A 25,336-nucleotide genomic window follows, 5' to 3' on the forward strand; every position below is an offset into this window, starting at 1 on the left:
TTAAGGAACTGAAACACTTAGCTGAACAGATTTCTAAGCAGAGTGTTGATGACATGGCCTGACTTCTTGCTGCTAATAGTACAATTTGGGAGGACAGAGATAAACTGAAAAATGAATTGTTAAGAATAAAGGAAATAGATTTTGAAAATTTGATATTCTCAGCTTATCCATACTGTAAAAAAAAAAGAGAAACTATGCTCTGGCGAGAACAAGGGTGTGCCTTATGAATCCATCAACGATCTCAGCAGAAATGCTACCAACTGGACTGAGGGGGAGAGAGACGGGTAAAGAAACTTGTTGGCTGTCCAGGGAACGGGCCAACAGAGCTTTCTAGATGGGCACGTGGGTCATCCTTAAAGACAAAGGAAGACTGACCCTGGGAGTAGAGCCACCTCCTCGGTCTCAGAGGGTGAAGCCACCTTTTCAATTCCAGAGGCTTGTCCAGCATCCAGGGATGACAGGCATGGCCACCACCCCAGTGGGCTCAGAGGACAAAGCATTGGGCCAAAGAGAATTATTCCCAGGCCTTAAAATCTAATGGAATTTGCCTCGTTAGGTTTTAACTTGTGTGGGACTCACAACCGTTTTTCCTGATTTCTCCCTTTTAGGACAGGGTAGTCTATTTTATGTCTGCCTCATCATTGGATTTTGGAAGCAGGTAACCGATCTGGTTTCACACATTCCGAAACAGAGAGGAATACTGCCCCGACGCAGTGTGCCCCATCTCACGCACAACTGATTTAGATGGTATTGAGAGATTTTAGAGTTGAAGCTTGGGTGAATTAAGACTTCCGGGGGTGTCGGGTAGGGAGAATGTATTCCGCCAAGTGAAAAGGACATGGAGGGGTGTGGGGAGCAAGAAGGCAAACTTACACATTGAATTATGTCCGTTCAAAAAAGATTTATTAGGGATGTCTGGACGGCTCAGTGGGTTAAGCGTCTGCCTTCGGCTCAGATCATAATCCAGGGTCCTGGGATCGAGTCCCACATCGGGCTCCCTGCTCAGCGGGGAGTCTGCTTCTCCCTCTCCCTTTGCCCCTCCCGCTGCTCATGCTCCCTCTCTCTCTTGCAAATGAATACATCTTTAAAAAAAAATTATTAAAGAGTCCACTTTTTCTAGACCAATACAGGCTTCTATAAGGGATTAGCAGGCACATGAAGTGGATGGCTGAATTCAGCAACGTCACAGAAAATGCTCTTCCTTGAGGGGAGTTTCAGGGCCTCACGTCTGATTGTTGTGATTAAGAGCTAACAGGACCAAAGTAGCCATCGCATCTCCTGTCTCCGATTTCCTCATAAATTAAAAACTCTCCTATGGCAATAGCAGCCCTCAGTGTTCCCAGAATCTGATCATCAGGAGCCACAAGGTTCTTGGTGTAAACGAGCAATAATACTTCACACTCTGGGCTAAAGTTTCCACACTTTAATGTAAACAAGAATCTGATTTTCTTCTTGCCTCAGGAAAAAAGCCCTCTTTTGTGGCTTATTCACTACTCCCAGCAACAATTTATTGCCTAAAGCCCTTCAGTGATATGAAAGAGAAATTCACTCTCCTTAACTTTAGCAGAAAAAAAAAACCACATTTTTTACTGAAGAGAGGCAGAAAATCAGATTCCAGGAGGGATGGCACCCAGACTTAGTCTGGGAAACCAATCCGGCAGGACCTCCGAGCCGAGGCAAGAGGAAGTGAGGCCCACAGGTCCCCTCTGGCTCACGTGAGGCTGAGTCAGAGACTCGGGATGCAGGAACGAGGCGCCCATGACCCGGCAGTGGGTCGCCAGTAGCTGGTGGGACAGGCGCCGAGAGACACCAACCCGGGCACGCACACACCAGAGAGGCGCCCAGCCGGAGGAGACTAGGGAGCTCTCGCCAGTCAGCGGAGAACACACTCTCAACGGCTAAAATACAGTCTGTCCCTGCTCTTCACAACAAGCCCGTGGTGACTGCCAGACTACTCATTCCGCAGACTGCCGAGTGAGTAAACTCATTTGGGGAGCACATTCTTTCTATTTATGAAACGCCACATCACTTTAGTTGCTAAGAAATAAAGAGACAAAACTGATATTTAGCATTTAATATGGAGAATATTAGGGGATGTTATTCCACAAGCTACCAAATATATGTATGACAAGTTACATTAAAAAATAAAATACCAAAATTTTTAAAAATGCTATTCAGTGTGACTTAGGAAAGTCACACTAAATGTCCTTTAACCTTCAGAATATGTTCCTTGATGTTTTCCTGACCATTGCTTTATTTACATATTAAAATAAAAAACAACTTTATACTCCACCCGGAAAAAACCTGGAATGGTTTTTCAAGTAGCTTCAAATCTGGAATGTAACTCTCCACACATAACACATTTCCTATGGGAAAATGCTTTCCTGGTTTATTAAATTTGCAAAGTTTTAAATATGAATTCTCCAGATTTTATCTCTACCATGATGGCACTGCCCTTCATAGCTCCTCCTCATTCCTTCAGTTCCCATCTGCAGAGTCTCGTGGGACTTATTTCCGAAAGCTTCTGCCCCCACATTCCAAACACGATGGTCTCTCTCTGACTTAGTTGACAGGAGTGTATTTTTAGGACTTCCTGCTTCTGCATCCCATCTCCATTATCCTCGAAAGTCCCCTGAGGGTCAACGTCTGTGAGAAAGTTCCTAACATCTACTTCATTCTAATTTCTCACTTGTGAGTTTTTCGATGTATACGAAGCCCTGAGTTCCAACAGAAGGATTTCCCACATTCAGAGCATTTCCACGGCTTCTCTCCTGTGTGAACTCTCTGATGCTCACTGAGGGACGACTTCTGAGTGAAGGCCTTCCCACATTCACCACACTTGAAAGGTTTTTCTCCTGAGTGAGTTTTCTGGTGGATCTGCAGGGACGCCTTCCTGGGATAGGCTTTCTCACATTCGCTGCATTCGTAGGGTTTCTCCGTCGAGTGAGTCCTCTGGTGTATGATGAGCTGGGATTTCCCACAAAAGGCTCTCTCACAGAAACTACACTCGTACGGTCTCTCTCCCGTGTGCGTTCTCCTGTGTATAACGAGGTATGACTTGCTGCTGAAAGCCTTCCCACACTCGCTGCACCCGTAAGGCTTCTCGCCCGCATGCGCTCTCAGATGTGCGGTGAGCTGCTCCTTCCTGCCGAAGGCTTTCCCACATTCGCCGCACTGGTAAGGATTATTTCCCGTGTGGATTCCCTGGTGGACGACGAGTTGCGTCTTCATATTGAAGGCTTTCCCACAATCGCTGCACTGATAGGGTTTCTCCCCCGTGTGCATTCGGATGTGAACCAGGAGGTAGGACTTACTCCTAAAGGCTTTCCCACACTCGCTGCATTTATGGGGCTTCACCCCTGTGTGCGTCCTCTGGTGTACGACGAATGGCGACTTCAAACTGAAGGCTTTCCCACACTCGCCACATTCATACGGTTTCACGCCCGTGTGGCTTCTCTGGTGTAAAAGCAGCTGTGATTTCCAGCTGTAGGCTTTCCCACATTCGCTGCAGCCATAAGGCTTCCCTCCCGTGTGAACTTCCTGATGGACGATGAGCTGGGACCTGAAGGAGAATACCTTCCCGCACTCCCCGCAGGAGTAGGGCTTTTCTCCCGTGTGCACCCGCTGGTGAGCGTTCAGGTTTGACTTGGCACTGAACGCCCTTTCACATTTGGTGCACTCGTAAGGCCTCTCTCCCGTATGAATTCTGAGATGCACAATCAGCTGGGATTTACAACGAAAAGCTTTCCCACATTCATTACACACACAGTTTTTTTCTATACTATGAGCTCTCTGATGCTTAAGAAAATAGGATTCTTCATATCCGTGGAACTTATCAGGGTTTTTTCTCAGACAGCTTTTGGCTGAAGCTGAGCTTTGTGTCAGCCTTCTTCCATGTGTGTTATACTTATGGATTCTCTGTCCTGAAGGAACGCGGGTTCTGCTCAGACGACGTCTTCCAAATGCAGCACAAGTGAAACTTCTCTCAACATTTTCAAACTCCTCTTCATTTTCCGGGCACCATTCTTTCCAACCTTCTAGGAAAAATAAATATATATGCATATATATTTTTTAATTGTCGATGTAGCTGATGTGGAATTAGAGAGCTACAGAACTGCCATGTAATGAGCTTTTTTTTCTTAATAACAGGCCTCAGACACTGGTTCCAAAGAAATACTAGCCAAGCCCAGGCGTGCCATTATCTGACCTTTGGAGCATGCAGAACCGAGTCAAACAAAATCCCATTATGGAAATGGATGGCAAATTAACAGTGATCAAAAGCGGTTTTGAAAACAGAAGCTTAGGGCCACCCGAGTGGCTTAGTGTGCTGAGGGCGGACTCTGGTTTTCAGCTCAGGGGAGTGGAGCCCACGTTGGGCTTGTGCTTGTGCTCGAGAGTCTCTCTCCCTCTGCTCCCTCCCACCCTCAACACCCCCCCACCATGGTCTCTCTCTAAAAAAAAAAGAAAAGGGGGCGCCTGGGTGGCTCAGTGGGTTAAGCCGCTGCCTTCGGCTCAGGTCCTGGGATCGAGCCCCGCATCGGGCTCCCTGCTCAGCAGGGAGCCTGCTTCCTCCTCTCTCTCTGCCTGCCTCTCTGCCTGCTTGTAATCTCTCTCTGTCAAATAAATAAATAAAATCTTTAAAAAAAAAAAAAAAAGAGAACAAGAGGCTTAAACAACTTAGCCTAGAGGCACGTGGCGGGGCTCAGCAGGTTAAGTGTCTGCCTTCAGCTCAGCTTATGATCCCGGGGTCCCGGGATCAAGCCCCACATGGGGCTCCCTGCTCAGCGGGGAGCCTGCTTCTTCCTCCCCCTCTGCCTGCTGCTCCCCCTGCTTGTGCACTCTCTTGTCAAATAAATAAATAAATCTTTAAAAAAAAAGGAAAAAAAAAACAAAGAAAGAAAAACTCAGCTTGCACTTAGGAGCCAATACCATTAATCTTGTATCTGAATGTTATTATTACAGCAGCTTACTCAAAAAGTGAATTCAGAGGATACAGGGTAACCAGCGTATGACATTCGCATAGGTACCGTAAGACATTAAAAGTAAGACTGGGTAAGCCATAGGAAAATTAGGGGCAAGAGCATTCCAAACAGATGGAAAAGCACATAAAAAGTTCTTGAAGGGGGCGCCTGGGTGGCTCAGTGGGTTAAGCCGCTGCCTTCGGCTCGGGTCATGATCTCGGGGTCCTGGGATCGAGTCCCGCATCGGGCTCTCTGCTCAGCGGGGAGCCTGCTTCTCTCTCTCTCTCTCTCTCTCTCTGCCTGCCTCTCTGTCTACTTGTGATCTCTCTCTGTCAAATAAATAAAATCTTAAAAAAAAAAAAAAAGTTCTTGAGGGACGCCTGGGTGGCTCAGTGGGTTAAGCGGCTGCCTTCGGCTCAGGTCATGATCCCAGCATCCTGGGATCGAGTCCCACATCGGGCTCCTTGCTCAGCGGGGAGCCTGCTTCTCCCTCTGCCTCTGCCTACCACTCTGTCTGCCTGTGCCTGCTCGCTCTCTAACAAATAAATAAATAAAATCTTTAAAAAAAAAAAAAAAGTTCTTGAGAAGGGCGCACCTGGATGGCTCAGTGGGTTAAGCCTCTGCCTTCGGCTCGGATCATGATCCCAGAGTCCTGGGATCAAGCCCCACATCGGGCTCTCTGCTCAGAGGGGAGCCTGCTTCCCCCTCTTTCTCTGCCTGCCTCTCTGCCTACTTGTCATCTCTCTCTCTCTCTCTGTCAAATAAATAAAAGTAAAAAAAAAATCTTTAATAAAAAAACAAAAAGTTCTTGAGAAGGGAACACCTATTTGGCACAGTTACGAAACAGAAAATATGGGACACCTCACTGGCTCAGTCAGTGCAGACTGCAGCCTGTGAGTCCTGTTGTCGGGGTCATGAGTTCGAGCTCCACATTGGGTGTGAAGCGTACAAGTTAAAAAAAAGAAAAATATTTTGAAAAAAGCCTGGGATAGCTAAAGCCCACTGAGTGAGAGAGTGAGGCAAGAACCAAATAGGTAGGCAATAAGCTTTCATCTTACCCAAAGAGTTTTAACTAGAGGATACCTGGATTCATGTTGTGCTTTGTTATAGGTTTTTTTTTTTTTAAGATTTTTAAAAATTTATTTATTTGAGAGAAAGAAAGAGAAACAAGTAGGCAAAGAGGCAGGCAGAAGGAGAGGGAGAAGCAGGCTCCCCGCTGGGCAGAGAGCCCGATGCAAAGCTCAATCCCACATCCCGGAGACCACGACCTGAGCTGAAGGTAGAGGCTTAACCCATTGGGCCACCCAGGAGCCCCTTTTAGAGTATTTTTTTTTTTTTAAGATTTTGTTTACTTATTTCTGAGAGAGAGAGAGCACACACAGGCATGAGCAGGGGGGAGGGGCAGAGGGAGAAGCAGGGTCTTCACTGAGCAAGGAGCCCGATGCAGGGGTCGATCTCAGGACCCTGAGATCATGACCTGAGCTGAAGGCAGAGGCTTTAACCCACTGAGCCACCCAGGTGCCCCTCGTGTTGTGCTTTCTAAAGATGTTTGGCTGTTATGTAGAAAACAAATAGAAGAAGGGCTGAGAGACAAACAAGAAAGCCCTTACGGTAGTGCAGGAAGACATCATAATGGTTTGGACTAAACTCCGGAGCTGAGCGCATGTGGAACGCATCTGGAGAGAACCAAGAAAATCTAAAGGACTGGGTGAAGGGTAAGGTGAGAGAAGGGGAGGCTTCAAGAACTCCAGATTTTAGGCTTGAGAAACAGAAGGTGCTGGTCTCTGAAAGGGAAAATGTTTGGAAGAAAAATGAAGGACTTTATTTGGGATCTGATACACTAGAGATCCCAGCAAATACACAAATGGAGAGGAGACAGCACGTAGGCAGCAGACCGAAGTTTAGTGCTCGGGGAAAAGCAAGAGTCAACAACACGTAAAAGGTCTTAAACACCACGAAGGACGAGACCTTCCAGGGAAGGTGAGTAGATGACACGTGTGGCCTGATAAGGATGAGGCCCAAAGGAACATGATGCTGAGTGTGAGGCCCACAGGGCACCAGGAAAGACGCACTCTTCAGGGGCACAGCCTCATCTTGTCACTACAGCTGTCCTGTGGGGCCACCAGGGAATCTCCTGCCTCCTCTGGACCTCCCGATAAACCTTCTCTCCCCACTCATGTGGCAACAGTTCGCATTATGGTTTGTGCCTCAAAGTAGGGCCATTCAACTCAAGGACAGGGGTGAGAATACCAAGACCAGCGGCTAGAAGACTTCTCAGGCTTGAATCTATGTTCAGACAACTTTCAGTAGTTGGTATTGGCTTCACAGAATTACTCAGAAAAAAAGAAGACAGACTGGAAGCTTGTTGGGTATTTTTTTTTAAATATTTTATTTATTTATTTGAGAAAGAGAGACAGAGATAGCGAGAGAGAACATGAGTGGGCAGGCAGAGGGAGAAGCGGACGCCCCACTGAGCACGGAGCCCAAAGCGGGGTTTGATCCCAGGACCCTCGGATCACGACCTGAGCCGAAGGCAGCCCCTCAACCGACTGAGCCGCCCAGGCATCCCCGCTTGTTAGGTTCTAAAGGAAACCTAAGCCTGGTCTGACAACAGCCTATGATTCTGTAGCCCCAAACACGTCCAAATCCGCACCAACAGACAGGACCATTCTCCCTGAGTGTCACCTTATCCCTGGCCATGCTGGACAAAAAGAAAAGACTGGAGTGGACAGGAAAGTATGCCAGTGTTAGGGCAGGAAGTCGTCTTTGACTTTCTTTCTCAAAGAGGAGAGTGTGCGATGGGCCAGTGAGGGCGGCTACCCTGCCTCCACCCCTCTGCAGAGGAGCTTCCGTGAGGGCTTCTGAATCCTTCGCCGCTACTGCACACGTCTAGAACAGACCAGTGGTCTTGTAACCCCATGTCGGTTCGGACCGTGCGGCCGCAGCCACACCAGTCTGAAGGCACCAGTCTGAAGGCACCACACACATCTCAAGAAATCCTGGGCTCGCAACTGGACTCAGGTCCAGGACGAGAACACATGCTGCCCGGGCTGGGGAGGGGACGATCAGCGCACATGCGGACACCCGCATTTTTGAAGCTACACAGGTGGAGAGAAGGGCCTGCCTGCGGCACGCTCCAAGGCAGGGCTCACACCATGTACCGCACAGCCACGGGAACTTCCCTTCTTCCGTGCACCAGACCTGGTCAGTGAGGACAGTCCGTGTGCTCCCCCAGGACCCCTTCCCGACCCCGCCTGGCGGCCAGCTCAGGCGGCAGCAGGTCCGCTGTAAGATAACATGCCGGAGGCTTGTGAGACCAAGTCTGGGGACTGGTGAGGGGCAGTGTGGGGAAAGAAACAGGACTTATCCCTGAGTCCCGCGGTGTGTGTGTGTGACGCCCGGCAGGCAGGAACCCGCCAGGGCAAAAGAAAAGAAAAGCAGAGCATCTGGGGTGAGAAAAAGGAGGCCTGGCTCGCTGACATCACCAAGGGGCTTGCTGGTTTGTTAGTCTTACGGAAGTTAGCTAGCCCGGCCGCGCACACCTGCCGCAGCGCGAGGGAGGGGAGTCTCCAGCAGACCGCACTGAGCGCAAGCCCAAAGCCCCGCTCTGTCCCAGGACCCTGACGTCATGACCTGAGCCGACGTCAAGACTGAGCCACCAGGCGCTCCTGACATCACTAAGCTTCTGAATTCAGCCGCCGCTGCGGCGTCCTGTCCTGCGGGAGACAACCGTCACCTGAGACTACAAACTCCCGATCCCTTACTCCGGTTGAATCAGAAACATAAGACACTGTTTATTTTCTCAGCCCGCGGACAGGATGCTTATGAAAACAAATCCAGCAGGAACAGCTAAGGAGACCAAGAACTTGAGCTGCCCGCGCCGGAGAGAACAGCGATCCAGTCGGGTGACACCCGAGGGACAGGAGCTCCGAAGACGAGACGGAACGGTGGCAAGGCCGCAGCGGTAGGAAGACCGGCCGCGCGGTGAGCCGGGAGCCCGTGGAGCGAGCCCAAGCGCGGGGAAGTCAAAGACGAAGAGCTCCTGAGACTGAAGAGTGGGGCCGCCCGGGGCTCTCTGCGAGGAGGTAACCCAGGGCGCCGGAGGGGGGCGGGGGGCAGGGAGCGCGTCACCGCGGGGCGGGAGAAGGCTCAGCGGAAGAGCCCTCGGCGGCCCGGCGGGAGGACGAGCAGATGCGGGAAGAGCGCCTCTGCCGCGGCCCAGTCCCGCGCGCTACAGGGGGGCGGGGAACGCAGGTGCGGGTGTCCCGGCGCGACCCGGTGACACGGGGCTGGCTTTCAGAACCGTCCGAGAAGAGCCCAAGAAAGCAAGAGCTCAGACGTTGGTGAGAGGAAAGGAGGCAGCGCGGTCTCCTGCTCGCAGGGCGGGGAAGACGAGGCGTCTCCCCACGGGAGGCAAACGGGCAGTCGGCAGAAGGGACAGGGACAGCGCGAGCCACACGACGAACTCTGGAGGCGCGTTCGGCTGACACCACCCATGACCTCGCGAAGGAAAGCAACGAACCCCGAAAGCGACATCCTGGCAGAGCACGGGTCACACGGGCACGCCCGCCGCTCAGGCCTCGGAGAGAACAGGGCAAGCGTGGGCCGAGCCGCGGTCCTCCCCTTCCCGGAGCAGCGGCTGGGGCTCCTCCCGGGCGCCCCACGGTCCAAGGGCTGGGAAGCAGAGCTTCTGCGCAGCACTGCCTGAGCTCCACGCCCACAGCCCAGCTTCCTGGTCCCCACGCACCCACCTGGACAGCTCTGACGGGAAACTTGGGCATTTATTATCCATGGCTCCTCTCCTTGCTCCAACTTGAAGATTAAATCGGGTTTGGTACCATGATACCCTGTTGGTGGAAAATCATAAAGGATGTGGGCCAGGCTGCTGGGGACTAAGGGACCCAGAACTACACAATGAAACTGCTCGCTCGCACTTGGGGGAAAGACCGCAGTGAGGATGAGGGCCATACAGGCACTCGGAGTCAGTCTGACGTTCAAGCCCATAACCGTGAAGTACTCTGGAGACCTCAGGGCAGACCAACAAAAGAACAAGGGTGCCAATTCGAAAGGCACAGCCTGAGATCGCGGAGAAGCCGCACTTACCCACAGACACCAGGTGGCTATAGTTCTCCAGGATCACGTCCCTGTACAGGTACTTCTGCGTCGAGTCCAGCAACTGCCACTCTTCCCAGGTGAACTCCATAGATATATCCTTGAATGACAATAATCCCTGGAATAATATACATCCCATTCAATCGGATACAATCACGTTAGGTGACACGGAACAGATGTACAGTAACTGGGAAAGGAGAAATGTTCCTCCAGAATGCCTCCTGTGCCCAGGTCAGCACTGACTTCCAGAATGAAAACAAAACAAAACAAAACAAATGAAAACAAAACAAAAACCAGGGAACCTGGGTGGCTCAGTCAGTTAAGCATCTGCCCTTGGCTCAGGTCATGATCACAGGATCCTGGGATAGAGCCCTCTGCTGGGCTCCCTGCTCAGCATGGAGCCTGCCTCTCCCTCTTCCCCCTGCCCCTCCCCCTGCTCATTCTCTCACTCACTCGCTCTTTAAAAGGAAAAACTTTTGAGCTTCCATGTGCACATATTGTTTTTGGTCCTGAAGATTCAGGATGGACACAACCAACTTCTGCCCTCAAGCAGCTTCCAGCCTGGGGGCGCCTGGGAGGCTCAGTGGGTTGAGCATCTGCCTTCGGCTCAGGTCATGATCTCGGGGTCCCGGGATCAAGCCCCGTGTCAGGCTCCCTATTCAGTGGGGAGTCTGGTTCTCTCTCTCCCCTGCCCCTCCCCCTGCTCTTGTTCAGGGAATCTCTCAGAAAATAGAATAGAATAAAATAGAATAAAATGAAAAGAAGCTTCCAGTCTTACAGAGGGAAACAAACAACTATACACGGGGACAAAACAGGTGTTGTAAGTCTTTGATTAAGAAAAAAAATTATCGGGGCGCCTGGGTGGCTCAGTGGGTTGGGCCGCTGCCTTCGGCTCAGGTCATGATCTCGGAGTCCTGGGATCGGGCCCCGCATCGGGCTCTCTGCTCTCTCGGGGAGCCTGCTTCCTCCTCTCTCTCTGCCTGCCTCTCTGCCTGCTTGTGATCTCTCTGTCAAATTAAAAAAAAAAAAAAAAAAGAAAAAAAAGAAAAAATTTTCTTGGGGCGCCTGGGTGGCTCAGTGGGTTAAGACTCTGCCTTCAGCTCAGATCATGATCTCAGGGTCCTGGGATTGAGCCCCGCATTGGGCTCTATGCTCAGCAGGAAACCTGCTTCCTCCTCTCTTTCTGTCTGCCTCTCTGCCTACTTGTGATCTCTGTCAATCAAATAAATAAATAAAATCTTTTTTAAAAAATTAGAAAAAAAATTATCCGGGATGTATTTTGCCCAGAGATGGAGAAAACAATTCTAAACACATGGGAAGGTGTGACTCTCTAAACTGTCATCTTGACAGATGCTCAACCCATCTTGAGTCTTACACAGAGTGAGAACTTGGCACAATTTGAAAAAATAAAATAAAAAAAGGCCAAACAGATAAACTCCTGGCCTTCTTTCAAGAAAATAAGGGGCCATTACCCATTACTGAGGTCGACCAGGGCTCACTCCCGCACAGACCCTGAGCCAGGAGCCAGTGCTGCAGAGCTGCAGATGCCGGAAAAAGGGCGGGCCGGGCGCAGCAGTCCCTACCTTGAATTGTGAGGCAGTTCTGTCTGTTCAACCTCTCAGTGAGGCTCCTGACAGCTCTGTGAACCTCCCAAAATGCTTGTAGTAAGTTCCTCTCCTGGGACCGAAAGAAACTCCTAACAAGCTACAGGTCCTCACGAGATCATTCAACAAGCATTTCTGAGGCACCACCGATGGGCCAAGATTGTTCCACGTGCTGGGGGCTCAGCCATGGACACAGTCCCTGGACTTGGTGCATTTCTGTCCTTGCAGGGGGAGGTGACAGTAAACACATAACCACCCAACAAGCAGGTGGTGACAGCACTCTACCAAGACTCAGGCAGGGTAAGGGGAGAGAGTCCAGCGAGGCAGGCGCAGGCAGATGGAGTGATCAGGAAGCTCTCTGGTAAGGGACTACCTGGGTAAAAACCCAACCGATGGGAGAACGATACCAAGATTTGTGCAGAAGAGCCTTCCAGGAGGCATGAAAACAAAGGCCCAGGCCTTCAGGGCTCACAGCGTATGGTAAGGACCTGAGATTTCATTCCACGTGAGGACAGGCCACCCCAAGGTCTCGAGCAAGAATGGCATGCTCTGATTCCCACCCAAGATCATTCTGACTGGTGTGGAGAAGGGACGGTCTTGGATCTGGGGGCGATAAAGGTAGCTGGAGCCAGAGTGGGAAAACTGGAGTAATACACAGTGGCCGGACTGTGGGCATCAAGTGAAGAGAGAGCAGACAACATCCTGACCGGAGATGACCAGCACACAGAGATGGATGGTGAGGAGGACAGCAAGGATCCCGGCCACGTAAACTGAAGACGCTGCCCTTTAACGAGGAGAGGGTGCCTGAGGGATGAGAAATGAGGGGAATTCCTTCAGAATTCCCTGAAGCAGGCCACTGGGGGAAGGGAGGGAACATCTGGGACAACCATCTGGGTGTCCACTGAGCCCACGGTCAGGAGGAACTGGTGTGTGTTCAGGGATTTCAGTAAACCAGGAATCTGGTATCTGTTGCCCTCTGGGAACTTCTGAAGATGGAGGCTTCTAGAACATTGTGTAAAGGCAACTGAGAAGTGAAGTACAGAGATTCCTGGACTTAAGCACCCCTGACGGGCTCCTGACGCAACAGCACTGACTGCAGACAGAGAGACCCAGGAGGGAAGAGACCGTGAGTGCAGTTCTGGGGGAGCCTGCAGAGATAAGTGAGAGAATTCCTCACGACACGGCAATACAGCGTGAGGTCCTGTCTCAGGCCCTAAGCAACCGCCTGGTGCTGAGCACCACCCACCTGACAAGAGGAGCTTCTCTGGTCTAAGCACTGGGCTTCCCAACCGAGGAGGAGCCCCCATAGGAGGTGAGAATGAAGGGACAAGCTCCCCATCTCTCCTCTGCAGCCTGCGTGGGGAAGAAGAGGAGGAGGAATTACGAGTGTGGACTGGAGGCCCAAAGCCCAAAAGTGACCAGAGAAGATGAGACCAGAACATCATGAGTGCTCACTAAGACAACCCCTGTGGCCAAGGAAAGGGAGAGTGGACAGGCACGTCTGAGGCTGTGTTGTAGAAATATGATTCCGATCCCGCCCAGGCCACTTGTCAAATCAGCGACTTTTCAGCAGAGGAGAAACCCAAGCATGGCACACCATGTGATCGTGTAAAGGCTTAAGGCAGATGCCACGAGAATGAACATAGACCAAAGCGGCTGAGTATGGAGACAGAATGGAAGAAGAGAGTGAGAGTAAACTGTGAGGCTTATTTTAAGCTTTTGACTGTATTGTGAACTTGATAAGCATAAAAATAAAATATAGAGAAACCATTTAAAAATTTTTTATCGGTCAAGAATGGTAAAGACGAGGCACCTGGGTGGCTCAGTGGGTTGGAGCCTCTGCCTTCGGCTCGGGTCATGATCCCAGGGTCCTGGGATCGGGCCCCGCGTCGGGCTCTCTGCTCAGCGGGGAGCCTGCTTCCTCCTTTCTCTGACTGCCTCTCTTCCTACTTGTGATCTCTGTCTGTCAAATAAATAAATTTAAAAAATCTAAAAAAAATTAAAAAAAAAAAAAGAATGGTAAAGACGTGAAGAAATTAGAAACAGAAAACTATTAAGAGCAAGAGAGAATCCATAACTCTAAGATAAAGATTTTTAAATACATGAGACTATAACATAGAGGCAGTTCTACTGTATGCAGCAAAGAATCACCCCTGTGCGAAGTCACACGGCAAACCCACAGGGAATGCGGGGAGAATGGGGATGGGGCATGACACCTTTGTCAGCAACACATAAGAAAGAACACCAGGAACCTATCAAACATAGTAGCAGTTTCACATGTTTACTGTTTAAGAAATAATAAAATGACAAGATACCACTTTACCTTGGAAAAGACCTGGTGTTTGGACATAAGAGGGGCTGTAGCTGATCATAAAGTGGTGGAAAGAGGGCTGTGTGAAGCCAGACAGAAGGTTCACACTGTTCCCTACCAAATCCATGGTGCTGAATTCACGTTTTTAAAGCAGACATGGTGGCAGACCTGAAGATATTTGTTCCAGGAGCGCCTGGGTGGCTCAGTGAGGTAAGCCCCTGCCTTTGGCTCGGGTCATGATTTCAGGGTCCCGGGATCGACCCCCGCATCGGGCTCTCTGCTCAGCAGGGAGCCTGCTTCCTCCTCTCTCTCTCTCAGCCTGCTTCTCTGTCTACTTGTGATCTCTCTGTGTCAAATAAATAAATAAAATCTTAAAAAAAAAAAAAAAGTAGAAAGAACCCAAGTTGGCCCAGAAGGAAGTAAAAAAAGCAAGACTGACTAATCCATGATCAGAAAGCACACAGAAGTACAACTGAAGGTACACCCTCCGTCCGGTCCAGAGAGGCCGCGCGCCCACACTACACCTGACAGTAAGTTCTATCGACATTGCAGGGACATCAAATTCCCATCATGTCTCCCCCGACGAGGCGCCCACAAGCCACAGGATGCCCTACAGCGCATGGCACAGACTTGCACAACCTCCCAGACAAACCAGGCAACTACAGCACGAACTGCAGTCTTACTCGTTTACCATTAACTCTGATCAAATTATCTGGATAAAAATACTATTAGAGTACAAGCCCTGCACACACATACGGAGCAAACTATAACAAAGAAATTTCTCTAAAAAATTAAAGCATAGTCCAAAATTAACAACAACAAAAACACAAAAAAACCCATCCATGAAATAAGCCACATCAGGGGATGCCTGGGTGGCTCAGTTGGTTAAGCCGCTGCCTTCGGCTCAGGTCATGATCCCAGCATCCTGGGATCCGAGTCCCACATCGGGCTCCTTGCTCGGCGGGGAGCCTGCTTCTCCCTCTGCCTCTGCCTGCCACTCTGACTGCCTGTGCTCGCTCTCTCTCTCCCTCTCTCTCTGACAAATAAATAAAATCTTAAAAAAAAAAAAATAAGCCACATCAGTACACAGCAGAGAACAGCCAACCAATCATCTCAATGGATGAAACAAAGTAATGCGGTGAAACTCAACCCTTCTAAAAACCCCAGCTCTTCCCAGGTGAGTCAAGTGCTGGGTGTTTCCGTCGCTGGGGGCATCCGTCCAGCCTGAGAACAGGCAGGGGAGCCTCTGATGCCCCACGGACAGCGGCCTTTCCCTCCGGTGCATGTGCGGAGGCCAGTGAGCACAGGAGCTGGGCTGGCCTGGCAGACGGATCCTCCCAGTCTCAAGGCACTACGCAAAGAACTGTAGAGAGGAGCCTGCAGTAACCTTCCCCACCCTTACCGCTGAGACCGCAGGTGAACGCACCACAACCAAAGTGGCACCCTGGTGCCTGTCTGACGACATCATCAGTCCTCTCCCTATCTGCATGGCAGAGGAAAGGGAAACACTCTGGTGGAAGGTAACACTAAACTTTGGTCTCTGTGGTTGTACCAACGTAGGCATAAAATAGAAACTTGTGAGACATGTGAAGAGGCAAGAAAACAAGACTGAGAAATCCAAGGGAAAAGCACACAACACAGACTCACAGATGACCCAGAAGTTAGCAGACAACATGAGAAACAACTGTCATAAGACATACTATTACAAATACTTAAAAGTACAGAAGTATACAATAGTTTGCAAGGAAATTAGAAATGTATTTTTAAAAACCCAAGGAGACACTGAGAAATAAAGACTGGCTATTGTATTAACCAAGCATCAGCACAATGGCTGAGTATAGGACACCCATCCTGGGGAAGATGCTCCAAGCGAAGGGGACAAACCACCACTGGCCTGTGCTGACGGGGCACAGAGCCATTTCAGCGCGTCGGGAAAGCGTCTGGTCGTGTTCACCAAACTTAAACACACACACACACGCATCACTCCTAGACATATGCCAAGTGGCTGTCCACCGGGAGCGAGAGTCTGCGCCCTTGGGAATGTCTGGCACCGAGACTTCTGTGCCGTCGCGTGGGGACAGAGCTGCTGCTGCTCTCTGAACAGGCAAAGGCCAAGGACGCTGCTCAGCGTCCTGCGATGTACAGGACAGTCCTCCACAGCGAAGAGTAACTCAGTCCACAATGTCAACAGTGCTGAGGCCGAGAAGTCCTGGTGTTTGCCCAACAGAAACGAGAACTGATGTCCCTCAAAAGTCGTGTACAAAATGTTTATACCAGTGTTACTCATAACAGCCAATAACTGGACGCAGCCCAATGCTGGGGATGACTATGTCTGTGACAACACCAGAATACAGCAGATAAATTATAAAACACTCATACAACAGACTCTATCATACAACTTGGACGTCAGCCACAAACTATGCTAAGAGAAGCCAGATACTTTACTGTACAATTCCAATTATATTAAGTTAAAAAAAGAAAAAAAAAAGGCAAAATTAATGATGTTGCAACAGGAGTAAAAAAATATAAATAAAGCAGTGACCCCTGGGGGTGGGGGGAGTGACGACAGGAGAAAAATGGAACCTGCTAGGCCACTGGAATTCTTGACTTTGATTTGCCTTCAGCACACGCTCTGATTCTGTGGTGTGGAAAAATATTTGGTCATTCAGATGTCCAAAACGCTTCTCATATGTATTCGGTCTTCATCCATGGTTTTCCGGTTCAGAGCTCCTAAAACCCTTGGAATTCCCTAAATGTGATCACGGTATCTTTTGTTATGTTAATGAAGCAACGTCTGGAAAGCCCCTAGAGGTACCCGACCAAAGGGCAGCTGGTTCCCAGCAGAGTGTCCCCCATCTCTGGGTACACAGTGACAGAATGAAGCTGAATTCTCAGACAACCTGCTGGTGTCCAAGAACTGTGTGATGCTGTGTGTAGGGAAACTGCACCCCCAACCCTCTCGCTGGAATTGGCTCCAGGAACCTAAAAGAATATAAACACTCTACTTAAGATTTATGCATTTTACTGTAATTTAGAACTCCATTAAGTTTTTAAGAAGCCAAAAGAAGGTACAAATGGATAAATATGTACAAAATCGTCACAGATACAACTACAAATGTATTTTTTTTTGCATGGGGAAAAACAGAAACAACGTTACGTAGTGTGAAACCCGTTTATGTAATAACCCAAACAAACCAAACATTTTAAGGATATAAATGGCTGTAGGGGCACCTGGGTGGCTCAGTGGGTTAAGCCTCTGCCTTCGGCTCAGGTCATGATCTCAGGGTCCTGGGATCGAGCCCCACATCGGGCTCTCTGCTTAGGAGGGAGCCTGGTTCCCCCTCTCTCTCTGCCTGCCTCTCTGCCTGCTTGTGATCTCTCTGTCAAATAAATAAATAAAATCTTAAAAAAATAAAAAAGGATATAAACGGCTGTAGACAAACATACATAAAAAGATCTAGAATATAGACCAAATTGACTATCTCTGAGGGGAGAAAAGGGATTAGGACAGGAGGGTAATTGTAAGACTTAACTGTGTTTTGGGGCGCCTGGGTGGCCAAAAGAAGCCACAAATAGATAAATATGTATAAAACTGTCACAGATAAACTACAAATGTATTTTTTTGCATGGGGAAAAACAGAAATAATGTTACATAGTGTGAAACCCATTTATGTAAAAACCCAAACAAACCAAACATTTTAAGGATATAAACAGCTGTAGGGGCGCCTGGGTGGCTCAGTGAGTTAAGCCTATGCCTTGGGGTCAGGTCATGGTCTCAGGGTCCTGAGATCAAGTCCCGCATCAGACTCTCTGCTTGACAGGGAACCTGCTTCTCTCTATCTGCCTCTCTGCCTACTTGTGATCTCTTTCTCTCTCTCTGTCAAATAAATAAATAAATAAAAATCTTAAAAAAAAAAAGACTTAACTGTGTTCTAAGAGAATGCAGAAAAGTATCATATATGTCACCAAAAATTAAAAGAGATAGGAATATATCCATACATGTACAGAGTTGTTCGTGGTTTCAAAGTCTGTAACAGTGACAAGCTCAACAACCTAAATTTCCACCAACAAGAGAATACCTAAATAAGAATATGGTACATTCATCTTACAGAGACATTTTCAAACTGTAGAATAATTATACACAGTACGATGCAATTCATAAAAACAAAACTTTTCCAGGGTGTCTGGGTGGCTCAGTGGGTTAAAGCATCTGCCTTCAGCTCAGGTCATGATCTCGGGGTCTGGGATCAAGCCTCGAGTCGGGCTCTCTGCTCAGCAGGGAGCCTGCTTCCTCCTTTCTCTCTGCCTGCCTCTCTGCCTACTTGTGATCTCTCTCTCTGTCAAAGAGATAAATAAAACTTTAAAAGTTATAAAAAAAAAACTTTTCCAATGTTTAATTAAGCACACCTAAAATTCCACATCATCACTATAATATTCATAAATAATTTTAATTAGTTATTTTTGAAAATTTAAAATGTATTTGTGTCTCAAAAGAATACAAAATTTCAGCAGATCAAAAGCTGAGGCCTGAGAGCAGGAAGCAGGAAGCCCTAGCGGTTACCAGCTGTGGGACCCAGGAGGCGAGTCCACGGGCTTAAATGCCAATCAGAGAAACGGTTCAATAAAACATGGCCCATTCGCACTGCAGGATCATAAAATGGAGCTATTATAAAAGGAAACGCCCATCTATAGGTATTGCCATAAAGAAATCTAAAATAAATGTAAAAGAAATGGCAAACTACATAATTCATAGAAGAGAACAAAATATAAAATCTTGTTTCCTGTAGAAAGGGTCTGGACGGAAACCCCCAAGCTACTGACTACCTCTTTTTCAAACTTTTAGGTTTTTTTTTTAACTTTAAGTAGGCTCCTGGCCAATTTGGGGCCTGGCTCGTAACCCTGAGATCAGGAGCCTGTTACTGACTGACTACCTCTTGATATTAGAGGAAGGAAATGATAACCAAATGGCTTTGGCTGCGTTACTTAGAATCCTATTTTCTAAAAGGGGCAATTAAAAATTTTTATATTAAAAAGGAAAAGCAATGAAGCCATTTCCATACTAAAATGCAAAACAGCCACCAGGGTACATGATCATACATGCAAAATGTAGAGAAAAACAATGGGAAAGTTCCATAAGAAACCATGGATGGCAATCTTTTCTGGGGAGCAGAACAGGAGGGGTGGAGCACTCTGACACTGACACTGACACATTTGTGTCAATAAAAATGAGAGGGAAGGGAAAGAAAGGAGGAGAAAGAGGAGAAGGAAAAGAAGGGAGGGAAGGAGGGCTGGGGAGAAAGGATGAGGTGTGTAGGCAAGAGCTGGCCTACAGAGATGAAGCGATGCGGGCTGGAACAATAAAGAAGGGAGGAAAGTTAGAGTATAATGCATGTGCTCGCACACACACACACACAGAGAAAATAATAGAGCGAATATGCTAAAATGTTGACAATTCTGGGTAAAGAGGTTTTTTACACAACAGTGCACAGGAGTAATTATTTTTTTTTAAAGATTCCATTCATTCACCCATCATTTGACACAGAGAGAGAGCACAGGCAGGGAGAGGGGCAGAGAGCCCGATGTGGAGCTCGATCCCAGGACCACGACCCAAGCCAAAGGCAGACACTTAATGAACTGAGCCACCCAGGTACCGCTGTACAAGAGTTTTTTATACCATTCTTGTGATTTCTCTAGTTTCAAAATTCTTTCGAGATGAAGTAAAATTAAAAACTCCTAAGGCTTTCCAGTATGAGCCTTTCCCTCACTTCAAGGGCTCTACTAGTCTGGCCCGGCTGCCGTGCCATCCCTCTCCACTCCAGCCACAGGCTTTCTTTCCACGCGAGGCGGCTGCAGCTTGCTGGGAATACAACCCTAGAAATAAAAGTCTGGAAGGCTTCCTCCCCGACCACCCCCAGCATCCCATGATGGTCAAGTCGTCACTCAGATGCTATGTAAATGTCGCCTCAAGAAGGGGTGCCAATCTAAGCAAAGCAGCCACTCAGTCGCTCTCTTCCCCGTGCTTCAACACTCACGTCTCTGTTTACGATGCTCCTCTGGTATGTCTGACCATCTCCCATACCCAGCATGGGGTCATGGACCCTGTCAATCTTGTCCGTCCCAACATGCCCTAGAAAAATTACCTGGTGTAATCATCAATTAACGTTTGTTAAATTAACATGTGCACTCAAAAACAAGGAAATGCTATTCACATTAAAATGTAAGAGGCACAGGGCCGCCTGCGTGGCTTAGTCGGGTAAGCATCTGCCCTTGGCACAGGTCATGATCCCAGGGTCCTGGGATTCAGCCCAGGGTTGGGCTCACTGTTCAGTAAGGAGCCTGCTTCTCCCTCTCCCACTGCCTGCTGCTCCCCTTGCTTGTTCTCTATCAAATAAAATATTTTTTAAAAAAAGAAAATGTAAGAGGCATTAAGAGCACAACTCTGAAGATACTGCCTTGTTTGAATCCTAGCTCTGCAACCCTAGTCTCCTTGGATCCTTTACGAATTTCGGATCATGGACAGGCTTCCCAGTTTCTTCACCTGTAAAGTGGGGACATACTTGCCCCATAAGGTCATGAGACTTTAACAACTTCATACACATGAAATGCCTAGCTAAGAATGGTACCCACTAAAATTATCCAATAGTTTTAAAGTCTTCGTTTAGTCTGTTTACTTACTTATTCTCCATGAGGCATGACTCTGCTCACTTCCTTCATCTTTATTTATTGCTATTGTAAATACAATGTTTTCTCTCACTGTACTTTTCATATGTTTTAAGAATAAAAATATCCCGGGGCACCTGGCCAGCTCAGTTGTTAGAGCACGCCACTCTTCAACTCGGGACTGTAAGTTCGAGTGCCACACTGGGCATAGAGATTACTTAAGAAAAGAAAATAATGAAAAGACCCTTAATTTTAAGATTAATTGTCTGACTCATGTCACTCTGTGAACTGCCTCATTCCTGGCACCCATACTCTTCTTGTCACACCTGAAGCATCATACCACCTAAAAAAGGTCTTTACTGTCACTAATCATTTCTTTACATTCCCCCATCCACAACCTTATGCAATCCAGTTTGCAACAAGACCATCATCTCTCAGGAAGTGACCATTCCGACATTCTTTCTGGTATGGAAAAATTGTTTAAGACATAAATACGCAAAGCACCGGGGCGACTCAATCATTAAGTGTCTGCGGTGGACTCAGGTCATGATCTCAGGGTCCTGGGATTGAGTGCCAAGTGGGGATCCCTGCTGGGCAGGGAGTCTGCCTCTCCTTCTCTCTCTCCCTCTGCCCCTGCTAGCCTGCACTCTTTCACTCGCTCTAATAAATAAAATCGTAAAAAAAAAAAAAAGACTTATAAATACCCAAGTCCAAGAAATACTGTTTGTCTCATGAAATAATTCTCTGAGGGATTTCATATCACAGCTTTTATGAAGTTCCCTTTTCTCAAATTTGCAGGGAAACAGCCACTCTCCAAACTTACACCTCTCTTGCACCCCAGGCCTTGTGCACCGCCGTCATTCCTTGTCTTTGCCACAAACCCTCCACTTCTCAGGGCTCTATTCCCTCACACCCTGAGCCTCCACTCGCATAGGGACCTTTAATCTGGGTATTTCCAGGTGAGAACTCCCACTTGAGCTGCAGACTCGGTGCAGGTATCACACAGCCAACACCTACACAGCTGCACCCTTGTCCTGGACGCCTCTCCAAACAGTGCTCCCGGGGGGAAGCATCGCCACCCGTGCAAGAAGTCAGGAGTGCAGCCATCACCTGCTGACCCCGCCAACCGCTGGCACAGCCCCGCCGGTCCACGGCCCTCCCCAGCTCCAAAACTGCTTCCTGCTTCCTTAACAAGGACCCTCACTATCCTCAGGGTTCAGGGTCCGCGGCGGGCAATAAAGTGTAACTTCCGAGGGTGCGGAAACCAGGAACGTTTCTGGAGATCAGAGACGGGGAAGGAAGCGCGGGGAGGGACATGCGAGTTTGGGCGCTGGCGGTGACGGTGAAGAGATGGCTGTGCCCGTCCTCAGCGCCCAGCCAGCGTTTAAAGACTTGAGCATCCCTACTTACCCAACACGAAGCTGTCCGGAACGTGCCGGCCATCCCGCGCTGTTCCCTGCAGGCTGCGGAGCAGAGAACCGAACCGTGAGAGTCTCCCTGCTGGCCTCATCCGCGCCCACGCACGGGGAACCTCCCGCCCCACAGAAGGAGGGTCCGGGGCGGAGTCCCTCACAGGGACACGGCTTCCGGGCCTGGACACAAGCAGTCGGAGCGGCCCTGACACGGAAGACCCCGAGTCCAGGCTGGCCCCGACCACGCCCCAGACCTACCGCGGGGGCTCAGCCGGCCAAGCTGCTGGTCTGCACAGGATGCTCCGGGCGGGGGCTCAATCTGTCCCTCCGCCCGGTCCGGAGCCACAGATATTCAGAAGTCCGCGGGCCCACTCCGGTCCACAAACGCCCAGGCGGAAACAGCCCTGGAGGCGCGTACCCCACTACTGCGGCGGGTGCGGCGCAGAGGAAGTACGTCATGCGCCGAGGCACCCGATGAGACGGCGCCCAAAGAAAACTACACCTCCCAGAACCCTCTGCGGAGGGGCCGGCTTCTCGCCGGGGTTTCCCGGGAAGGCTGATTTGGACAGACGGGGCGGAGACTCAAGGGACCCACAGGTCGGGGCCAGGCGCCGCAGGCGGCCTCTTGTCCCCTCCGTTTGGCGTCGCCGAAATCCAGCTTCAGTGCCAGGGCGAATGCTGAGGCCTGAGGTCAAGCAATACGGGGGTCCCATCACCAGGTATAGAAGAGAAGGACGCTCGTAAGGGCACAAGCTGCAGGTCACAGGGTCACACGACAGTCCTGCACAGCAGGGCACTGGCCGACCCAGCCAGCGCCGCGTCCCGGAGACCCTGCGGTAGACGGAAAGACACCGAAGACAGGAACATACTGCCGGTCCAAAATAGATCAAACAATTCTCTTATTACAATGCAATGAAACTCTAAATAACATGAGTTTAGAAGTCTTTTCTGCCTGAAAATCTTTTTTTTTTCCCCCAAACAGCTTTTTTTTTTTCTTTAAGATTTTATTTATTTGTCAGAGAGAGCGAGCACAAGCAGGGGGAGCAGCAGGTAGAAGGAGAGGCAGACTCCCCTGTGAGCGGGGAACCCGAGGCAGGACTCGATCCCAGGACGTTGGGATCATGACCTGAGTGAGCCCCCCAGACGTCCCTCCCAACAGCTTCCTATTCAACAATTATTTTAATGAGATAGGGAAATAAAGACAAAAGTGTAGACAACACTCTATAAGCATTTATGGGAGAAACAGCAGTGATAACAGAAAATCTCACAATCTTGAGTAATTATAAAAATAAACACTAAAAAGGAGCAAATTAAAGTCGCAGAAATGTACTGAAAAACCAACAAAATAAGCCAAAAGAAGGCAAAGGATATATTAAAGATAAAAGCAAACAACTAGAGAAAATGAATCAGAAATGAAAAGACACAGAGTGCCTGACATCTAGAGAACACTCATAAAGAGAAAACCACAGGCCCAAAGTGGGGACACTTATGGGAAGGCCCCAAGTCTGTAAACCCAGACAGAATATGTAACCTAACACTAGCAGTTTCAGCTTCCCAGAAATGTAATCTTAACGGGTCAGCACCAATAAGATCATCTGTCATAGGGCCCTTTTCATCCCTCAAAGGGATGAAAATAAATCCTTTTTTCTAAAATAATCCTAAAATAATCCTTTTTTCTATTTATGGCTTCTTCTGGTTTTTAAAACCTTTCCCTTTCTGTAGTCCTTTGGAGCTCCCCTCTGCCTGCTAGATGGGATGGTGCCGGATTCATGAATCGAATAATAAAGTCAATTAGATCTTTAAAATTTACTTGGCTTGGGGCGCCTGGGTGGCTCAGTGGGTTAAAGCCTCTGCTTTCCCCTGGGGTCATGATCCCAGGGTTCTGGGATCAAGCCCCACATCGGGCTTTCTGATTGGCGGGGAGCCTGCTTCCCCCTTTCCCTCTGCCTGCCTCTCTGCCTACTTGTGATCTCTGTCAAATAAATAAATAAAATCTTTTTTAAAAATTTACTTGGGGGGTGCGTGGGTGGCTGAGTGGGTTAAAGCCTCTGCCTTCCGCTCAGGTCATGATCCCAGGGTTCTGGGATGGAGCCCCACATCCGGCTCTCTGCTCGGCAGGAAGCCTGCTTCCTCCTCTCTCTCTGCCTGCCTCTCTGCCTGCTTGTGATCTTTGTCTGTCAAATAAAGAAATAAAAAATCTTAAAAAAAAATTTTTTTAATTTACTTGGCTTAATTTTTATTTAGCAATACTATCTAAAGACTATTAAGTATGCATAATTGTTATGTGTACATGGCACATTCTCCAGAACAGGTCCTATTTGGACCACAAAATTAGTCTCAATGGATTTACAGAAATCATACAAAGTATGTTTTCTGACAACAGTGGAATTAAATTAGAAAGGGAAAAAAAAAAGGAAAGAAGTCAACCCCAGGAAAAATGTAGGAAGTCCCCAGATTAAGTCCCCTAACTCAAAAAAATCACAGGGAAAATTAGAAAATACCTTGAATTAAAATGAAAATGCAACATATCAAAAATGTCTAGATAGGGGCTCCTGCGTGGCTCAGTGGGTTAAAGGTTCTGCCTTCAGCTCAGGTCATGATCCCAGGGTCCTGGGATCGAGCCCCACATGGGGCTCTCTGCTGAGTGGGGAGCCTGCTTCTCTCCCTCTCACTCTCTGCCTACTTGTGATCTCTGTCAAATAAATAAATAAATAATCTTTTTAAAAAAATGTCTAGATAGGCACGCCTGTGTGGCTCAGTGGATTAAGCCTCTGCCTTCGGCTCAGATCATTGTCTCAGAGTCCTGGGATCGAGCCCCGCATCAGGATCTCTGCTGAGCAGGGAGCCTGCTTCCCCCTCTCTCTCTGCCTGCTTCTCTGCCTACTTGTGATCTTTCTCTGTCAAATAAATAAATAAATAAAATCTTTAAAAAAAAAAAAGTCCAGTGCTCGCTTTGGCAGCACATATACTAAAAAAAAAAGTCCAGAGAGATAGAAATCCAAATCCCAAACTCTTTCCTTTATTCCACTTACCTTTAATTTAATCTTCCCTTTCTAGCTGAATCCAGAGCCAGTCAGTCAGTTAGTTTCATATAACTCCCAAGCAGATTATATTTTTAGCAAATTGCAAAAATATTTTCTATGTCTACTACTCTGATTGAAGCAAATTTACCTCTTAAGACCTTTCTTAGGCTATCCTCCCATTGGGATTGCCATCTTATGTCATTTAAATAAATTTAAATGCATCGTTCCTAATCCTAAAGTCTTCCCAGACCTT

The 25,336-nt window shown here is 48.5% G+C and overlaps 1 protein-coding gene across 6 annotated transcripts; it reads right to left on the reverse strand.

The window, feature by feature from the left end:
* Positions 1-2,059: 2,059 nt before the first annotated feature.
* Positions 2,060-25,110, reverse strand: ZNF26 (zinc finger protein 26). Of its 6 annotated transcripts, XM_047696185.1 has the most exons (7): positions 25,093-25,110; positions 22,319-22,891; positions 22,059-22,111; positions 20,021-20,128; positions 10,065-10,191; positions 9,713-9,808; positions 2,060-4,037 (listed from the first exon to the last, which is right to left on the reverse strand). In XM_047696185.1, the coding sequence occupies exons 3-7, from the start codon at positions 22,089-22,091 to the stop codon at positions 2,686-2,688; spliced, it is 1,716 nt and encodes a 571-aa protein (XP_047552141.1). In that variant the 5' UTR covers positions 22,092-22,111; positions 22,319-22,891; positions 25,093-25,110; the 3' UTR covers positions 2,060-2,685. The 6 variants fall into 6 exon arrangements, with proteins under 6 accessions (XP_047552141.1, XP_047552142.1, XP_047552144.1 ...); XM_047696186.1 differs by lacking the exon at positions 25,093-25,110 and having other exon boundaries at positions 2,060-4,034; positions 22,319-22,999; XM_047696188.1 differs by lacking the exon at positions 25,093-25,110 and having other exon boundaries at positions 20,021-20,115; positions 22,319-22,996.
* Between the last annotated feature and the right edge of the window lie 226 nt (positions 25,111-25,336).

This window comes from Lutra lutra, chromosome 12 (assembly GCF_902655055.1).
Source record: "Lutra lutra chromosome 12, mLutLut1.2, whole genome shotgun sequence".
In the NCBI taxonomy this organism is placed as follows: Eukaryota; Metazoa; Chordata; class Mammalia; order Carnivora; family Mustelidae; genus Lutra; species Lutra lutra.

Excerpts from the sequence above, each read along its gene's own strand:
- ZNF26 (XM_047696185.1), bottom strand. The coding sequence starts at position 22,091 with ATGGCCGGCACGTTCCGGACAGCTTCGTGTTGG. Across the intron at positions 20,129-22,058 it reads TCCGGACAGCTTCGTGTTGG|GTAATTTTTCTAGGGCATGT; the intron begins GTAAGTAGGGAT and ends TGATTACACCAG. Across the intron at positions 10,192-20,020 it reads GGAGCATCGTAAACAGAGAC|GGATTATTGTCATTCAAGGA; the intron begins GTGAGTGTTGAA and ends ATATTATTCCAG.